Source organism: Chlorocebus sabaeus, chromosome 20 (genome assembly GCF_047675955.1).
Source record: "Chlorocebus sabaeus isolate Y175 chromosome 20, mChlSab1.0.hap1, whole genome shotgun sequence".
Lineage (NCBI taxonomy): Eukaryota > Metazoa > Chordata > Mammalia > Primates > Cercopithecidae > Chlorocebus > Chlorocebus sabaeus.
Genome location: NC_132923.1, coordinates 121226965 through 121243522, shown reverse-complemented (window position 1 = coordinate 121243522; position 16558 = coordinate 121226965). Strand labels below are relative to the sequence as shown.

Sequence of the window (16558 nt, the reverse complement as noted above, 5' to 3'; positions counted from 1 at the left end):
TTCTCCAGTCCTCCACACTGTAGCCAGCTCCCAGCCCCCATTTTCCCATCAGTGGGGCTACTAGCCTCCTAACCAGCCTCTGCCTCCACCTTGGCCTTTCATAGTCTGTCTGCTCACCATATAGAAGCTATGGCAAGGTCGGACATGGTGGTTCATGCCTATAATCCCAGCACTTTGGGAGGCTGAGGTGGGTGGATTGCTTGACCCAGGAGTTCAAGACCGATCTGGGCAACATGATGAGACCCCATCTCTACAAAAAATACAAAAACTAGCCTGCTGTGGTGTCGCACACCTGCAGTATCAGCTACTCGGGAGGCTGAAGTGGGAGGATCGATTGAGGCAGAGGCTGCAGTGAGCCAGGATCGCGCCATTGCACTCCAGCCTGGGCGACAGAGCGAGACCCTGTCTCAAAAACAAGCAAGAAGCTATAGTAGCTTCGTAACAGTGATGTCGGGTTATGTACTTCCCTGTTCTCAACCTTTCAACAGCTTCCCATCAAACTGGTAATGCAACACAAGGCCTCTCGCATGGCCTGTGTGGCTGTGCATGATCTGGCCCTCAGCTGCCTTCTTGACATCATCTCATGCTGCTCACCCCCTCACTCCCTGAGCTCCAGCCACACCAGGCTCCTCACTGTTGCCCCTGCTGTTCCTCTAACTGGAATACTTTCCCCCTGGATGCCACAATAGTCATTTCCTCAGGGAGATCTTCTTGGTTCCTTATTTGTTTATTTGTTTGTTTGTTTTGATTATTATTTTTTGAGACGGAGTTTTGCTCTTGTTGCCCAGGCTGGAGTGCAGTGGCATGATCTCGGCTCACTGCAACTTCAGCCTCCCAGGTTCAAGCCATTCTCCTGCCTCAGCCTCCCGAGTAACTGGGATTACAGGTGTGCGCCACCACACCTGGCTAATTTTTTGTATTTTTAATAGAAATAGGGTTTCACCACGTTGGTCAGGCTGGTCTCGAACTCCTAACCTCAGGGGATCCACCTGACTCAGCCTCCCAAAGTGCTGGCATAACAGGTGTGAGCCACTGTGCCCGGCTTCCATATTTATTTTTTTCCTTCCGGGGACTCTGTATTTATAACAGATTTCCACACCCTGCTTCATTTTTTTATAGCACTTACTACTCCCTGATGCCATGTTACATATTTGCACTAATTCATCTCCGCCACCGTGTCTGATATGTGCATAGCAGGCGCCCAGTAACTGTGTGTTGAAATATGTGACCCTTCACGGCTTGAGCCTCCCCTTCTGGCCACTGCTGAACTGAGCTTTGAGCAAGAGGCAGCTCCTCAGCCAAGCCAATCACAAGTGTGCATTCCTTGCCACCTCTGCTCCAGGCTTCAGACCAAGGGCCAGCAAGCTTCTTCTATAAAGAGCCGGGTGCTAAATAGTTCAGGCTGTACGGGCCACGCGGTCTCTGAGAGAGACTCTGTCTCAAAAAAAATAATAGAGTGCTTAAAGTGTAGGCGTTGGGCTGGGCACCATGGCTCATGCCTGTAATCCCTAGAATTTGAGAGGCTGAGACAGGAGGATCACTTGAGTGCAGGAGTTGAAGACCAGTCTAGACAACATAGCAAAACTCCATCTCTACAAAAAAATACAAAAAATACACACACACACACACAAATTAGCCAGGTGTGGTGGTACATACCTGTGGCCTCAGCTATTTGGGAGGCTGAGCTGGGAGGATCACCTGAGCCCAGTAGGTTGAGGCTGCAGTGAGCTGTGACTGTACTACTGCACTCCAGCCTGGGCAACAAAGTGAGACCTGTTTCTAAAAACACCGCTCCACTTGCTATCATAGCCCAAAAGCAGCCACAGGTGACACATGAGCCGATGGGAGTGGCTGTGTTCCAATAAAACTTTACACACAAAACTTGGAGGTGGCCCCCTAGCCACCCTGCCCCAGATTCCCATGAATTCTGAGATTTTCTGCCTTTCCCCAAAATCCACATGAACAGGAAGGAGACACTCAGAACCACTTGGCAGTCTGATCAGCAGGATGAACTTCTTCCCAGAAGTGGGGAAAGCCCCTCCTGGAGCAGCTGCAGCTTTTTTAAAACCAAACAAGACACATCCTCACTCAGGAGATGCCAGTGTGGGGCCAAAGGACAGAGAGCGTACCAGCAAGGGCTCTTGGCAGAGAAGCCAGCCTGGCCACTCTCCTGGGTCTGTCTTCCAAGAAGCAGAACTGCAGAAGACACTGAGCTCAAGTCTACCATGGGCTTTGAGTTCTCATGGTTTATATTTATATCAGTATTTATATCTTTTTGAGACGGAATCTCGCTCTCGTCGCCCAGGTTGGAGCACAGTGATTCGATCTCAGGTCACTGTGACCTCCACCTCCTGGGTTCAAGTGATTCTCCTGCCTCAGCCTCCCCAGTAGCTTGGACTACAGGTGCACACTATTCCCAGCTAATTTTCTATTTTTAGTAGGGACAGAGTTTCACTGTGTTGGCCAGGCTGGTCTTGAACTCCTGATCTCAAGTGATCCGCCTGCCTCGGCCTCCCAAAGTGCTGGGATTGCCAGCATAAGCCACTGCTAGCCAGTTCTCATGATTTAAAAGACAGGGAACTACATTTTTCTTTTTTTTTTTTTTCTTTTCTTTTTTTTTTTTTTGAGATGGAGTCTCGCTCTGTCACCAGGCTGGAGTGCAGTGGCACGATCTCGGCTCACTGCAACCTCCACCTCCCAGGTTCAAGAGATTCTTCTGCCTCAGCCTCCCAAGTAGCTGAGACAACAGGTGCACACCACCACGCCCAGCTAATTTTTGTATTTTTAGTAGAGATGGGGTTTCACCATGTTGGCCAGGATGGTCTTGATCTCTTGACCTCGTGATCCACCTGCCTTGGCCTCCCAAAGTGCTGGGATTACAGGCATGAGCCACTGTGCCCGGCCCGGAACGGCATTTTTTTTTTCTTGGGTTCCCCTAAAACATATTAGGATGGGATTTAAATAGAGTCTAACTTTACAAAAAAGTTTTTTAAAATAGAGATGGGGTCTTGCTATATTGTCCATGCTGGTCTCAAACTCCTGGCCTCTAATGATCCTCCTTCATTGGCCTCCCAAAGAGCTGGAATTATACTGGTGAGCCACCATGCCTGGCTAGAGCCTAACATTTTACATACATTATTCATTCAGGGACCTCCAACCCAGGTTTGATGAAAAGACTTGGGTTTAAAATCTGTCTCTGCCCCTTTCTAGCTCTGTGACCTACTTATGGGGTTGCGGTGGTGATTAAATTACGTTTGAAAAGTGTGTCATCATCATAGCTGCTAACATTTGTTAAGTGTTTACGATGTATCATGTACTTTGATAAACACAGTGTAAGCATCATGAACCCTCATGGCAACCTATAGGGAGGGTCCTATTACTAAGCCCATTTTACAGACAAGGAAAACAAGTTTTGAGAGGTTAGGTAACTTACTCAAGGTCACACAGTGAATGAGCAGAAGAGTCAACATTCAAACCAAGTTGTCTGACTCCAGAATCCACACTCTTAACAGCTCTGCCACCATCCTGACGCACAGAATGTGCACTCAATAAATCATGGCCCTAATTGTAGTGGGTATTAGCTCTACCAGCAGGTATTGAGTGCAACCAAAGAGTAATTTGACATAAAAGATGGCGATTGTGCTCCCAGGCGGGGTTATATTTGTTATACTCACCCCATTAATTCTGTTCTGGGATCCTCATTTCTTCGATGTTTGCTTTCCTTCCGCTCCTATTCTTTCAGAGCCTTCTGATCTTACTGGAGCGGGAGGTGGTTGCCAGCTGCGGCCTCATTGCAGCTAGGAGAGTGCCACTGCTGTTTGTTTACCTTTATGTGCTTTCTGCCCAGCTCCCAAAATCTGAGCTCAGGCTATTGCCATAGCTCTGCAGGTTCTTGCATTATTGAATCGGAGACCTTCTTCTTTCTTCCCCTTTCAGGAACTATGCTGGGTGGTAGCATTGATTCCAGATCTCCTTGTCCCCTGAGATCATGCGAAATCTTTATCAACCTGCTGTAAAAGAGTGCTTAGCTGGGCGCGGTGGCCCACGCCTGTAATCCCAGCACTTTGGGAGGCCGAGGTGGTAGATCACGAGGTCAGGAGTTCGAGACCAGCCTGGCCAACATAGTGAAACCTCATCTCTACTAAAAATACAAACATTAGCCGGACATGGTGGTGTGCACCTGTAGTCCCAGCTACTCGGAGGCTGAGGCAGGAGAATCTCTTGAACCCGGGAGGTGGAGGTTGCAGTGAGCGAAGATCATGCCACTGCACTCCAGCCTGGGCAACAGAGACTCCATCTCAAAAAAAAAAAGAAAAAAAAAGAGTGCTTAAAGTGTAGGCGTTGGGCTGGGCACCATGGCTCATGCCTATAATCCCTAGAATTTGAGAGGCTGAGGCAGGAGGATCACTTGAGTGCAGGAGTTGAAGACCAGCCTAGACAACATAGCCTAGACAATATAGCAAAACTCCATCTCTACAAAAAAAAAAAAAAAAAGACAAAAAAAGAGCCAGGTGTGGTGGTACATACCTGTGGTCTCAGCTATTTGGGAGGCTGAGCTGGGAGGATCACCTGAGTCCAGTAGGTTGAGGCTGCAGTGAGCTGTGACTGTACTACTGCACTCCAGCCTGTTATTAATAGTTTAATAGTTATTAATAACTATTAAAAAAGTTAATAATAACTTTTTTTTTTGAACTTGTGACCCAGTAAACAGAATATTAACTATTGACAGCAGATATATCTTCAGGTCTTCTTTGCACTTGAACTTAGGTTTAACTGTGTATGTCATTGGTTTGACCAAGAAGATGGGTTTGTTATTGTTTATAATCTCAGCTAGTGTTTGTCAAGCACTTGCTGCTTACCAAACCTATGCTAAGCCTTTTGCATACATTTTATCATTTTAGTCTCCAAATCAGTACTGTCCAATAGAACTTTCTACATCATGGAAATGTTCTGTGCAGGGGCACGATCTCAGCTCACTGCAGCCTCCACCTCCTGGGCTCAAGCAATTCTCATGCCTCAGCCTCCCGAGTAGCTGGGATTACAGGCACATGCCACCATGCCTGGCTAAGTTTTATATTTTTAGTAGAGATGGGGTTTCACCATGTTGGCCAGGCTGGTCTCGAACTCCCGACTTCAAATGATCCACCCACCTCTGCCTCCCAAAGTGCTGGGATTACAGGCGTGAGCCACCACGCCCGACCTATTTTAATTAATTTAAATTTAAATAGCCACATGTGGCTAGTGGCTACTGTATTGGACAGCTCAGGTCTAAATAGTCATTTTATAACCCATTTTGCAGATAAGAAAAAATGAGGGTTAAAGAGTTAAGTAATTTGCCAAAGGTGCCCACCTCTGCAGTCGTAGAGCCGCACTTTGGACCCGGGTTTCCTGCCTACTGAGCCCTCTCTCTCCACCACCATGGCATATACACTCTTTGTACTGTACTTTTTGCAGAAATTGTTTCAAGGCACAGATTGTTTCCTAACTCATAATACCATGTGTAGATATGCAAGCCTCCTGGAAATAAATGTTCAGGACATATCTAAAGAAAGCTATAAAAATTACCAAAGGATATAAAAGAAGACCTGAATAAATGGGGAAAAGATTCCATGTTCCTGGATAGGAAGACTCAATATTGCAATATTATTTCCTCCCCCAAATGATTTCTGGATTCAGTATAATTCTAGTACAAATCCAGAAGAGAATTGTAGTGAAATTTGATTAAAATAATGTACTAGAACAGCCAAAACGGGGTTGTTGTTGTTGTTGTTGTTGTTGTTGCTGTTGTTGTTGTTGTTTTGAGACAGAGTCTCACTCCGCCGTCCAGGTTGGAGTGCTGTGGCATGATCTTGGCTAGTAAGCCTTCCGAGTTCAAACAATTCTCCTGCCTCAGCCTCTCGAGTAGCTGGGATTACAGGCGTGGGCCACCACACCCGGATAATTTTTGTGTTTTTTTTTTAGTAGAGATGGAGTTTTACTATGTTGGCCAGGCTGGTCTCGAACTCCTGACCTCAGGTGATCCGCCTGCTTTGGCCTCCCAAAGTGCTGGGATTACAGGTGTGAGCCACTGCACCCGGTCACCGAAATAGTTTTGAAAAAGAATGTTGAGGGGGCTGGGGTAGACTTGTTCTGCCCATACCAAAATGCTGAATAAGCTAAAAATTTTAAATGGAGGACCAGCACAGGAATATATAATAAGCCAACAACACAAAGTAGTTTTAAAAGGGGCATATTACATCACAAATCAGCCAAGCATAGTGGCATGCACTTGTAGTTCCAGCTACCCAGCAGGCTGAGGTGGGAGGATTAGGGAGAGCTGGACCATTAATTAACATTAATAAATACGAGGGCTGGGCGCCGTGGCGCCGTGACGCCCAAAGTGTTGTAATCCCAACACTTTGGGAGGCCAAGGCAAGCAGATCACCTAAGGTCAGGAGTTCGAGACCAGCCTGGCCAACGTGGTGAAACTGGATCCTTACCTCATGACATATATAAAGATCTAAACATAAGGGAACCTGGCCAGGTGTGATGGCTTATCCCTGTAATCCTAGCATTTTGAGAGGCCAAGGCAGGAGGATTCCTTGAGCCCAGGAGTTCAAGACCAGCCTGGGCAACATAGGGAGACCCTGTCTCTATCAAAAATAAAAATAAAATAAGTAAAAACATAAGAGGACGAAAAACCAGCAGTGGAAAAAAAAAAAAAAATCAAAACATAAAAACCAAAACCAAATTGTCCTAAAATCATAAAAGAAAAAAGGCACTTTTGTGGCCAAGCGTGGTGGCTCATGCCTGTAATACCCACACTTTGGGAGGCTGAGGTGAGTGGATCTCTTGAGCCCAGGAGTTCGAGACCAGCCTGGCCAAATGGCAAAGCCCCATCTCTACTAACAAATACAAAACTTAGCCAGGGGTGGTCGTGGGTGCCTGTAATCCCAGCTACTTGGGAGGCTGAGGCAGGAGAATTGCCTGAACCCGGGAGGCGCAGGTTGCGGTGAGCCGAGATTGTGCCAGTGCACTCCAGCCTGGGCGACAGACTGAGGCTCCATCTTAAAAAAAAAAAAGAAAAAGAAAAGAAAAAAGGCACTTTTGTAATCTTATACTGGGAAAAATGGGAAACTGTAAAGGAAAAGACTGGCAGATTTGACTGCATCAGAATTAAAAATTTCTCAATAGGGAAAAAAAATGACATAAGCAAAGTTTAAAGGTCAATTGATAATGGGGGGAAAATAATACATAACAACACATTAGGTTAAATCCTTAAAGAGCTGCAACAAATAATAACAAAAAACACAAGCAGCCAGTAGAAGATTGGGCAAAGGCTGTGAATACTGAGTTCCTAGAAGAGAAAACAGGTACTATTTTTCACCAAATGGACTGGAAAAAATGAGACTAATTATATCGAGTGTTGACCAGCATGGTGGGAGTGTAAATCAGTCATACATTCGAGACGGGCAGGTGGCAGGTCCCAGGCAGACTGTAAATGTGTTTGTCCCTTGGCTTAGCAGTTCCCCTTGCAAGCACTCACCATACAGAAGCATCCACACAGGACTGCACGATGGTCACTGCAATATTGTGTGCGATGTCCAGGAACTGGATATGATATCCATATTTAACAATGGTTGAAGTATGGTGCCTCATAATGATATGGAAATATACATAGATCTTCCTTAAAGGCAAAGCAAGTTTCGGAATGAATATAGCATGATCTTATTTTCCTTATTTACTTATTTATTTATTTATTTATTTTGAGAACGTTCTTGCTCCAGGCTGGAGTGCAGTGGTGCTGTTACAGCTTACTGCAGCCTCAAACTCCTGGGCTCGAGGGACACCTCCCCCGACCCCCGCCCCAGCCTCCCAAGTAGCTGAGACTATAGGTGCATGCCACCATGCCCAACTAATTTGTTTTTATTTTTCGCCCCAGCTGGAGTGCAGTGGTGCAATCTCGGCTCACTGCAACCTCCACCTCCCAGGGTCAAGCGATTCTTCTGCCTCAGCCTCCCAAGTAGCTGGAATTACAGGCGTGCACCACCACATCCAGCTAATTTTTGTATTTTTAGTAGAGATGGGGTTTCACCATGTTAGCCAGGCTGGTCTCAAACTCCTGTCCTCAACTGATTTGCCTGCCTTGGCCTCCCAAAGTGCTGGGATTGTAGGCGTGAGCCACCACGCTCAGCTAATTTTTAATTTTTTTTCTTTTTTTTTTTTCTTAAACACAGCGTTTCGCTATGTTGCTGAGGCTGGTGTCAAACTCCTGGCCTCAAGGATCCTCCTGGCTTGGGCCTCACAAAGTGTTGAGATTACAGGCATGAGCCACCACTCCTGGCATTCCTTTTTTTCTTTTTTCTTAGGTCTGTGTATACAGGAAAAGAGTTGGGGAGATACGTGCACACCAAGCTGCTGGCAATAGTAAATGGGAGCAGGGGGCCTTTACTCTTTATACACACCTCTGTATTGCTTGCATTTTTACAATGAGCAAATGTTTTCAGAATAATTTTTCTTTAAAGGTATCTTAGCCTGAGAAAGGAGTCTGAGTTCTAGCCTTGGGTCTGTCACTTAACTAAAAACCATATTGAGGGACTTAACCTCTTCTCTGTAAATACACACACATACACATTCTTTTCCATGTGGGTATTATAATTCAAGAGAATGAATAATATTCTGTTTTTGTTTGTTTGTTTGTTTGTTTGAAACGGAGTCTTGCTCTGTCACCCAGGCTGGAGTGCAGTGGTGCAATCTTGGCTCACTGCAAGCTCCGCCTCCTGGGTTCACGCCATTCTCCTGCCTCAGCCTCCTGAGTAGCTGGGATTACAGGCGCCACGCCTGGCTAATTATTTGCATTTTGTTTAGTAGAGACGGGGTTTCACCATGTTAGCCAGGATGGTCTCGATCTCTTGACCTCATGATCTGCCTGCCTCGGCCTCCCTAAGTGCTGGGATTATAGGCGTGAGCCACCGCACCCGGCCCTGTTTTGGTTTTTTAATGAGAACGTTGCACTAGATCTCTAAGGATCCTTCTAGCTCTAACATCTGTCTGTAGGCTCTCTGATCTCAGATTTACTCAGATTTTGAAATTCAAAAAATAAAAATAAAAAAAAGCTCTACCCCAGTGTGGTCGTACTTCATACTGAAGTGTGCAGTGATGTTCCCAGCTGTTGCTGAGAGGCATTGTGCAGTTTTTGCAGGCTTATTGCTCTTTCTTTCAGCTCTAGAAATCTTTCCCTGTGGTGCTCTGATTTGCCTGCCTCTGGGAGGAAGGGAAGGGAAGACCCTGCAGGACTGAGGTTTGTCCTGGCTGACAGGCCTGCCAGGCTTGTTCTGGGCTGCAGAGAAGAGAGGCTATTTTTGTTGTGGGAGCTGAATTGTTGGCCTCTCTCCAGGAGCACATGCTTGTTGATGTGGTGATGTATCTTGCCTGCTGTGGCCGTCTCTACCACTGCTTCCAGAAAACACTTGAGAATATGTTTGTCCCAAGAGCTTAAACCTGAGATCAGGATCAGGCATCTGTGCTCTTTTCTTGTGTTCTACTCCCTTCTGGCCATGGGAAGGGCAGTAGTAGAACAGGGTATGGCTAACATGAGCTTGGAGAGACTTTTCTCCTAGAGCTGTGCTTGAAAGGCGCCCTCTCTCTGTAACTGCGGTTGCAGTGAACTCAGTCCAATATCTGGGCTTTCTTGTCCTTAACTAGGCTGATGGAGCTGCCCTTGCCCTCACCAGCCTGGTGGGGTTTGCACACTGCTGCAATTCATCTCACCTACTGCCCAAATCTCCTTTTATCATCCCAGCCCAGGAACACTGGTGTCCTTCTTGGCGTAGGGCTTAACATGAGCCTTGCATGCACCTAGATCCATATCCAGCCTTGTCAGGTTCTGCAGGCAATTCTAGTCCATGGCGAGAAGGCTGGCAAGAAGGCTGGTGGGGCAGGTGTCCCAGTCCATCGGCCCTTAGTGTATGCAGAGGGTAGCTACAAGTGGGGCCACTGTGATATGAAGGAGGATTGTTTGAACTCAGGAGGTTGAGGCTGCAGCAAGCTGTGATCACACCACTGCACTCCAGCCTGGGTGACAGAGCGAGACCCTGTCTCAAAACAAACAGGCCAGGCACAGTGACTCACGTCTATAATCCCAGCACTTTGGGAGGCCAAAGTGGGTGGATCACCTGAGGTCAGGAGCTTGAGACCAGCCTGGCCAACATGGCAAAACCCTGTCTCTACTAAAGATAAAAAATTAGCTGGGCGTGGTGGTGGGCACCTGTAATCCCAGCTATTTGGGAGGCTGAGGCAGGAGAATCACTTGAACCTGGGAGTCGAAGGCTTCAGTGAGCCGAGATCATGCCACTGCACTCCAGCCTGGGCAACAGAACAAGACTTTGTCTCAATAAAACAACAACCAAAAGGAAAAGAAAACAAGGTACTTTTCTAATATTTAACTGGGAAAAATGGGAAACTATAAAGGAAAAGACTGACAGATTTGACTGCATCAAAATTAAAAATTTTTCAACAGGGCAAAAAAAATAACATGAAGTTTAAAGGTCTGTTGACAATGGAGGAAAATGCATATAGTGCTCTCTGTATCAGTGCCCCAACTCTGGGTTTGTGTGGCATCGATCTAGACAGCACTATACGCAGTGCTCCTGGAGTTGTGCCGTGCTGTGGCCCTGACCTGAAGCTTGCCACCACTTGAGACCTATGCATGGATTGTGGATCCCTCCAGCCTCAAGTTGTCACTGTGTGGACTGCTGACTGGGTGCCTCTTGGGGACTGGGCTGTAAAGATACAGCCGCTGCCTGCTGGAACCTCCAGTGCCAGAGCTGCCCCTGGGACAGGGTGGTTTGAGGTAGACATCTCTGTTGGTCATTGTAGATACACCATTTGACTATTTTTTTTTTTTTTAATCTACCTTCTTGATTCCAGAACTTTTGTAGCCCTCCTCTTAATCCATTTCTGATTTGGAGGGGATTTTTTTGTTCTTTCAGTTGCAGAGCTATTTTGCTGCATGTGAGGATGAGACCCCTGCCATCCGGAACCATGACAAGGTCCTGCAGCGTCTGTGTGAGCACCTGGACCACGCCCTGCTGTACGGGTAAGGTGGAGGAAGTTTCCAAAGACCACAGAGCACAACCCAGGCCATGAGTAGCCTCCACAGAGAAACCCTTAGCTTGTCTGCCTTTTCTTCCTTCTTTCCCCTTGGCAGAAAGGGATTTGTCCCATTCAAGTGGGCCACAGTCTCTCTGTAGTTACCCCAGTAAATCATCTCTGGGCAGACATAAATGATGGGGGGAGGATTCGCCACAAACAACATGAAGGTGTGCTGGGTGCCTGGGAGACCTGCTGGGGATCCATCACTTCCTACCTTGCGCTCACTGCTGGACCAGCTGACCGCAGCTTCCCAGGGTGGCCCCATGCACGTCACAGCAGCTCCTGTCCTGTTTCCTCAGACTGCAAGACCTCTCCTCTGGCTACTGGGTGCTTGTGGTGCATTTCACTCGGAGAGAGGCCATCAAGCAGATCGAGGTGCTGCAGCACGTGGCCACCAACCTGGGGCGCAGTGAGTAGTCACAAGGAGATTCTGGGGAAGGGACCAGCTCCATCTTCTCTGTGAGTAGCTTGGGGCTCTGTCCCAGGTTTAGCCTCAGGGTCAGCCCTGGGAGGCTCATTACCTGGTGGTGTCCAATAGCAGTGGGGTGTTAAAATGCCAGCACCAGGCCAGGCATGGTGGTTCACACCTGTAATTCCAGCATTTTGGGAGGCTGAGCGGGGAGGATGGCTTGAGGCCAGGAGTTTGGACCAGCCTGGGCAATACAATGAGACCCCATCTCTACAAAAATTTAAAAATTAGGTGGATGTCTTGGTACACACCTGTAGTCCCAGCTACTCAGGGGCTGAGATGGGAGGATGACTTGAGCCCAGCAGTTTGAGGCTGCAGTGAGGCATAACCACAGCATTGCACTCCAGCCTGGAAGAAAGAGTGAGACCCTATCTCTAAAGATTTAGGAAAATGGCTGGGCGCAGTGGCTCATGCCTGTAATCCCAACACTTTGGAAGGGTAAGGCAGGAGGATCCCTTGAGCCCAGGAATTTAAGGCTGTAGTGAGCTATGATCACACCACTGTACTCCAGCCTGGGTGACAGAGTCTGTGTCTCAAAAAATAAAATAATAGTAATAAATAAAAAATAAATGTATAAAATGCCAGCCCCCTCCATGAGGCCTCTTTTCTCCCTGCATATAACGGTTTTTTGGCGCAGCAGTGATGGGAAGGAGGACGAGCTCCCAGCAAGAGCTGGACTCCTATGGAATCCCAGCCTGAGCACATGCTGTGGAGTCTGGTTTCTCTCCCTGAGCCAGGATCACTGTTACCTACAGGATCAGTGCAGGATCCTGGTGTTTCTTGACCTATGTGAAGTGTGCAGTCTGCCCTCTTTATCAGAATTTCCTGGCCAGCTACATGCTAAGGTCCGACTAGGAAAATAAAGCACTCGGGGGTTACGGTACCCCACCAAGCGCGAAGGCTGCTGAAGTGCCTGGTCCCCTGACCTGCTCTTTCTTTCCTTTCTGCCCTTGCTTGGCAAATCAAAGCCAGCACTCTGACAGGCCTTCCTGCCGGTTACTCCTGCCTTTGTTTGCAGGCCGTGCCTGGCTGTACCTGGCCCTCAACGAGAACTCCTTGGAGAGCTACCTGCGGTTGTTCCAGGAGAACCTGGGTCTGCTGCATAAGTACTATGTCAAGTGAGTGTCTGGGATGGTCTGTCTCCCCTAGCCTCAGAGCGCCCCTTCAGCCACCTCCCAAAGGTGGGAGGTCATGCAGACAGCACAGTGTGCCACATCAGTGATGCCAGAGAGCCATTAGAACCTTGCCGGTAGCTGGGTGGCCTTCACTGAGAGCACCGGTGTCCCATCTGGGCTCCTGGGTCCAGTTTGGGTCTCTGCTGCTCCCTGGTCCTCCTCCCAGGCTTCAGAGCTGACCAGTGCCCAAGCTTTGGCTCAGGCTTTGCTAGGGTTGCTGCAGGAACAGTGTGTGTACAGCAGCTGCTGAGAGCCTGACAAGCCTTGTGCTTATCCATCTCTGAAGACACTGGCAGGACAGTGCAGTGTGGCTGCTAACCCAGCAGGAGATCGCTGAGAGGGTGGTGGGCGATAGCTATATCAAGATGGGTGCCTTCCAAGGTGGGGGACATCACGTGTCAAATTTCAACACAGCTGGCATGTTGGTAAGCTCAGGCCAGGCTGGTCAACAGACCCAGAGGCACCATCGTGGCTTCTTGTGTCTTGCAGGAATGCCCTGGTCTGCAGCCACGATCACCTGACACTCTTCCTGACCTTGGTGTCCGGGCTAGAGTTCATTCGTTTCGAGCTGGACCTGGTGAGACACCAGGGCCCGCGCTGCTTGTGGGAAGCAGAGGAGGGGCCGGGGGAGGGGCAGGGTGGGCGGCAGTTTCATTTCTCAGGTCTTGGTGGGGGAGCTTGTTGAGTATGACTGGGCTTGAGCAAAGCTTGTTTTTTCGGGTGAGGGAAAGGTTTCAGGGTCCGTTGAATTGAGTGAGAAGAGAAGTGATTCTCTTGCCTTACTGATGGCAAGAATTCCTGGTTTAGGTTACTTCCTCCTATCTCCCTATCCAACTTGGAGAAAAGGCACATTGCCTGGAGTATCTTTTTTTTTTTTTTGAGACGGAGTCTCACTCTGTCGCCCAGGCTGGAGTGCAGTGGCATGATCTCGGCTCACTGCAAGCTCTGCCTCCCAGGTTCACACCATTCTACTGCCTCAGCCTCCCGAGTAGACTAGCTGGGATTACAGGCGCCCGCCAGCACGCCTGGCTAATTTTTTTGTATTTTTAGTAGAGACGGGGTTTCACCGTGTTAGCCAGGATGGACACGATCTCCTGACCTCATGATTCACCCCCCTCAGCCTCCCAAAGTGCTGGGATTACAGGCGTGAGCCACTGCGCCCGGTGTCTGGAGTATCTTAACCCAGAAGAACTGGCCTTCATGTTTAGGACATGAGAGTTAGGACAAGGCAAATTCAGCCTGGTGCTTCTGGGGTTCTGAAAGGTGTCATCAGCTCCATGACGAGCCTTCAGCCACCCTCTTCAAGTTCTCAAGCTTCTCTCCCCATCACATCCTGTACAAATGTGATGCTGGCCCACATGGAGCCAAAGAGGCTCCCAGGCACCTCTTGGAATGGGCTCAGAATGGAATGCAGCTGCCCTGTCCTAATCAAATGACCTCCCTGGGGCAGATGCAGTGGCTCACACCTGTTATCCCAGCACTTGGGGAGGCTGAGGTGGGCGGATCACCTGAGGTCAGAAATTCGAGACCAGCCTGGCCAACATGGCGAAACCCCGTCTCTACTAAAAAAAAAAAAAAAAAAAAATACAAAAATTAGCAGGGTGTGGTGGTGGGTGCCTATAATCCCAGCTACTTGGGAGGCTGAGGCAGGAGAATCGCTTGAAGCCAGGAGATGGAGGCTGCAGTGAGCCGAGATCACATCACTGCACTCTAGCCGGGGCAACAGTGAGACTGTCTCAAAAAAAAAAAAAAGAGAGAGAGAGAGACAGCGGGGGCATCAAAGGGTATAGCTGAGTTCTGACAGCTGTGTCTTCCGTCAGCAGCTTTACAGCTTTAAAAGCCAACACTATTCACACTGCTCTTCTTACCAGCTTTTCTTTGAATTTAGTACTTTCAGCCCTTGATTTCCCAAAGAATAACTAGCATAGAGGGTGTGACAGAGGCACATCTGCGTCTCCCAGGCCTGGATTCTGTTGTCCGCGGAAGGCCGTTACACGGAGTCTCCCACCAAACGGGCCTCCTCTACTCTCTCCTCAGGATGCCCCTTACCTAGACCTGGCCCCCTACATGCCCGACTACTACAAACCTCAGTATCTGCTGGACTTCGAAGACCGCCTTCCCAGCTCGGTCCACGGCTCAGACAGTCTGTCCCTCAACTCCTTCAACTCCGTCACCTCCACCAACCTGGAGTGGGATGACAGTGCGATTGCCCCATCTAGTGAGGGTGAGTGGCCCCAGGGCAGAACGGCCAAGCCCCTGCTGTGAAACAGACTTGAGCTGCTTAAGCCTGGCTGAGTGACGTCTTTCTTGGCTAGTTTTGATCTGGTGGCTGAAATTTGCAATTAAACAGGGCTGGCCATTTCCCAGATATTCATCTCCTCAGAGTCCCTGTGGTGGCTAAAAAGCGGATTCTGGGCACAAAAAGCCAAAATTTTTTATATATATATATATATATTTTAAGGTTAGACCCTTTTCCAGAAGGTTCTAGTCACATGCCTGGGGCAGTTTTCTAAGCAAGGAAGGTTTAGCAGTGGGACGTGGAAACCCTTGTCACAGGGTTGACTGTTGCCTGCTCTGGGGAGCTTGTCTGAACCCACATTCCAGTTAGAAAGAGGTTAAGCAACCCCTAGAAGAAGAGAGAACCAGGCAGGTCTGAAGCACAGGGAAACCTTGCCACTGTGTCCTGCGTGTCCGTCCAATTTCTCCGAGTTCCTTCTGCGATCGCTGATGTGTGGGATGGTCTCACCCTTTGCATCAGAGACCGAGGAAGAAGCTGCAGGTCATTTTGTTGTCTTGACCCAATGACTTACTGGAACAGCCTGGTTTCTCTCAAACCTTAGGCCCTGGTGTTCATGGATAAAACTGGCCATTTTCGCCCCCTCTTCCCCTGTGGGAGACCAGAGCCCTTCATTGACTTCACCCCACCACCTCACCTCCAGGGAAGGGGATCCCAGCCCCAGTTCAGCCCTGGGGCACCCTGGAATTGCCTTAGCATTGAGACCTTGACCTTCCCCTTTCTTTATTTCTGCTGTACCATGGGTTATATGTCCCAGGAAGGGAGGTAGGTCCCTTTCACACTTGCTGTTAGCAAGACCTGCATTGCTGACTGTGCAAGCTGAAGACGGCAGTTCAGTCTCCTTAGGTTGGGCCCATGGGCCACCTTAGAGGAGTCGGAGGGGCGGGCCTTGCTGGAAGAGCCAGGGCAAGGATGGATCCATGGATGGAGGTGTCCCCTCAGCAATTTGGAGATTGTGTAACCGCAGCTGCCAGGGCAGTGTCTCCGTACCCTGCTAGGGTACAGAGGGAAGGAACGCAAGGGGTAGAAAACAAAGCTAGGCACAGGCAGCAAGGCTTCTCTCTGCCAGAACCAGCTTCTGGGTATGGAAAGGGGTGGCCCTGAAAGGTCTTTCCAGCTGGTTGGAGGCTCCTGGACCAGTGCCCAAGCTGAGAGGCAGCCAGGGCCCTAGTCAGTTTCCCCAAGGTTGTTGGATACAATGTAGAAAGTTGAAGTTTTCCTCTCCTATTTCCTCCCCGTGTCTCCCATCCCATCTCCCCTCCCCTCCCTCCAGTCGTCCTTCCACTGCCTGTGTTTCTAATCTTCAGTTTTGTCCCTCGTTTTTGTAGATTATGATTTTGGAGATGTGTTTCCAGCAGTGCCGTCTGTACCCAGCACAGACTGGGAAGGTGGGCCAGAGTCCGCTGTTACCCTCTTTTCCTGTTTTGCAATGTTTCCATGCCAAGCTTGCTGCATGTATCAAATCAGCTCCTTATTATTTATAAT

The 16558-nt window shown here is 48.7% G+C and overlaps 1 protein-coding gene across 4 annotated transcripts in view; it reads left to right on the top strand.

Annotated features, from left to right (window-relative positions):
* PLEKHM2 (pleckstrin homology and RUN domain containing M2) overlaps positions 1-16558 on the top strand; it is a 45426-nt gene that overhangs the window by 15465 nt on the left and 13403 nt on the right. For 2 of the 4 annotated variants that reach the window (XR_005235733.2, XM_037984999.2), the window contains exons 2-7: positions 10971-11077; positions 11433-11542; positions 12621-12720; positions 13267-13354; positions 14815-15001; positions 16402-16461. Coding sequence is in view for 3 of the 4 variants with exons in the window: in XM_037984999.2 (XP_037840927.2) it covers positions 10971-11077; positions 11433-11542; positions 12621-12720; positions 13267-13354; positions 14815-15001; positions 16402-16461 (652 nt within the window). In the remaining variant the exon portion in view is untranslated. Of the gene's footprint in view, positions 1-10970; positions 11078-11432; positions 11543-12620; positions 12721-13266; positions 13355-14814; positions 15002-16401; positions 16462-16558 lie in introns of those variants that run through there. The other 2 variants (XM_007980426.3, XM_073007817.1) reach the window with 2 other exon arrangements.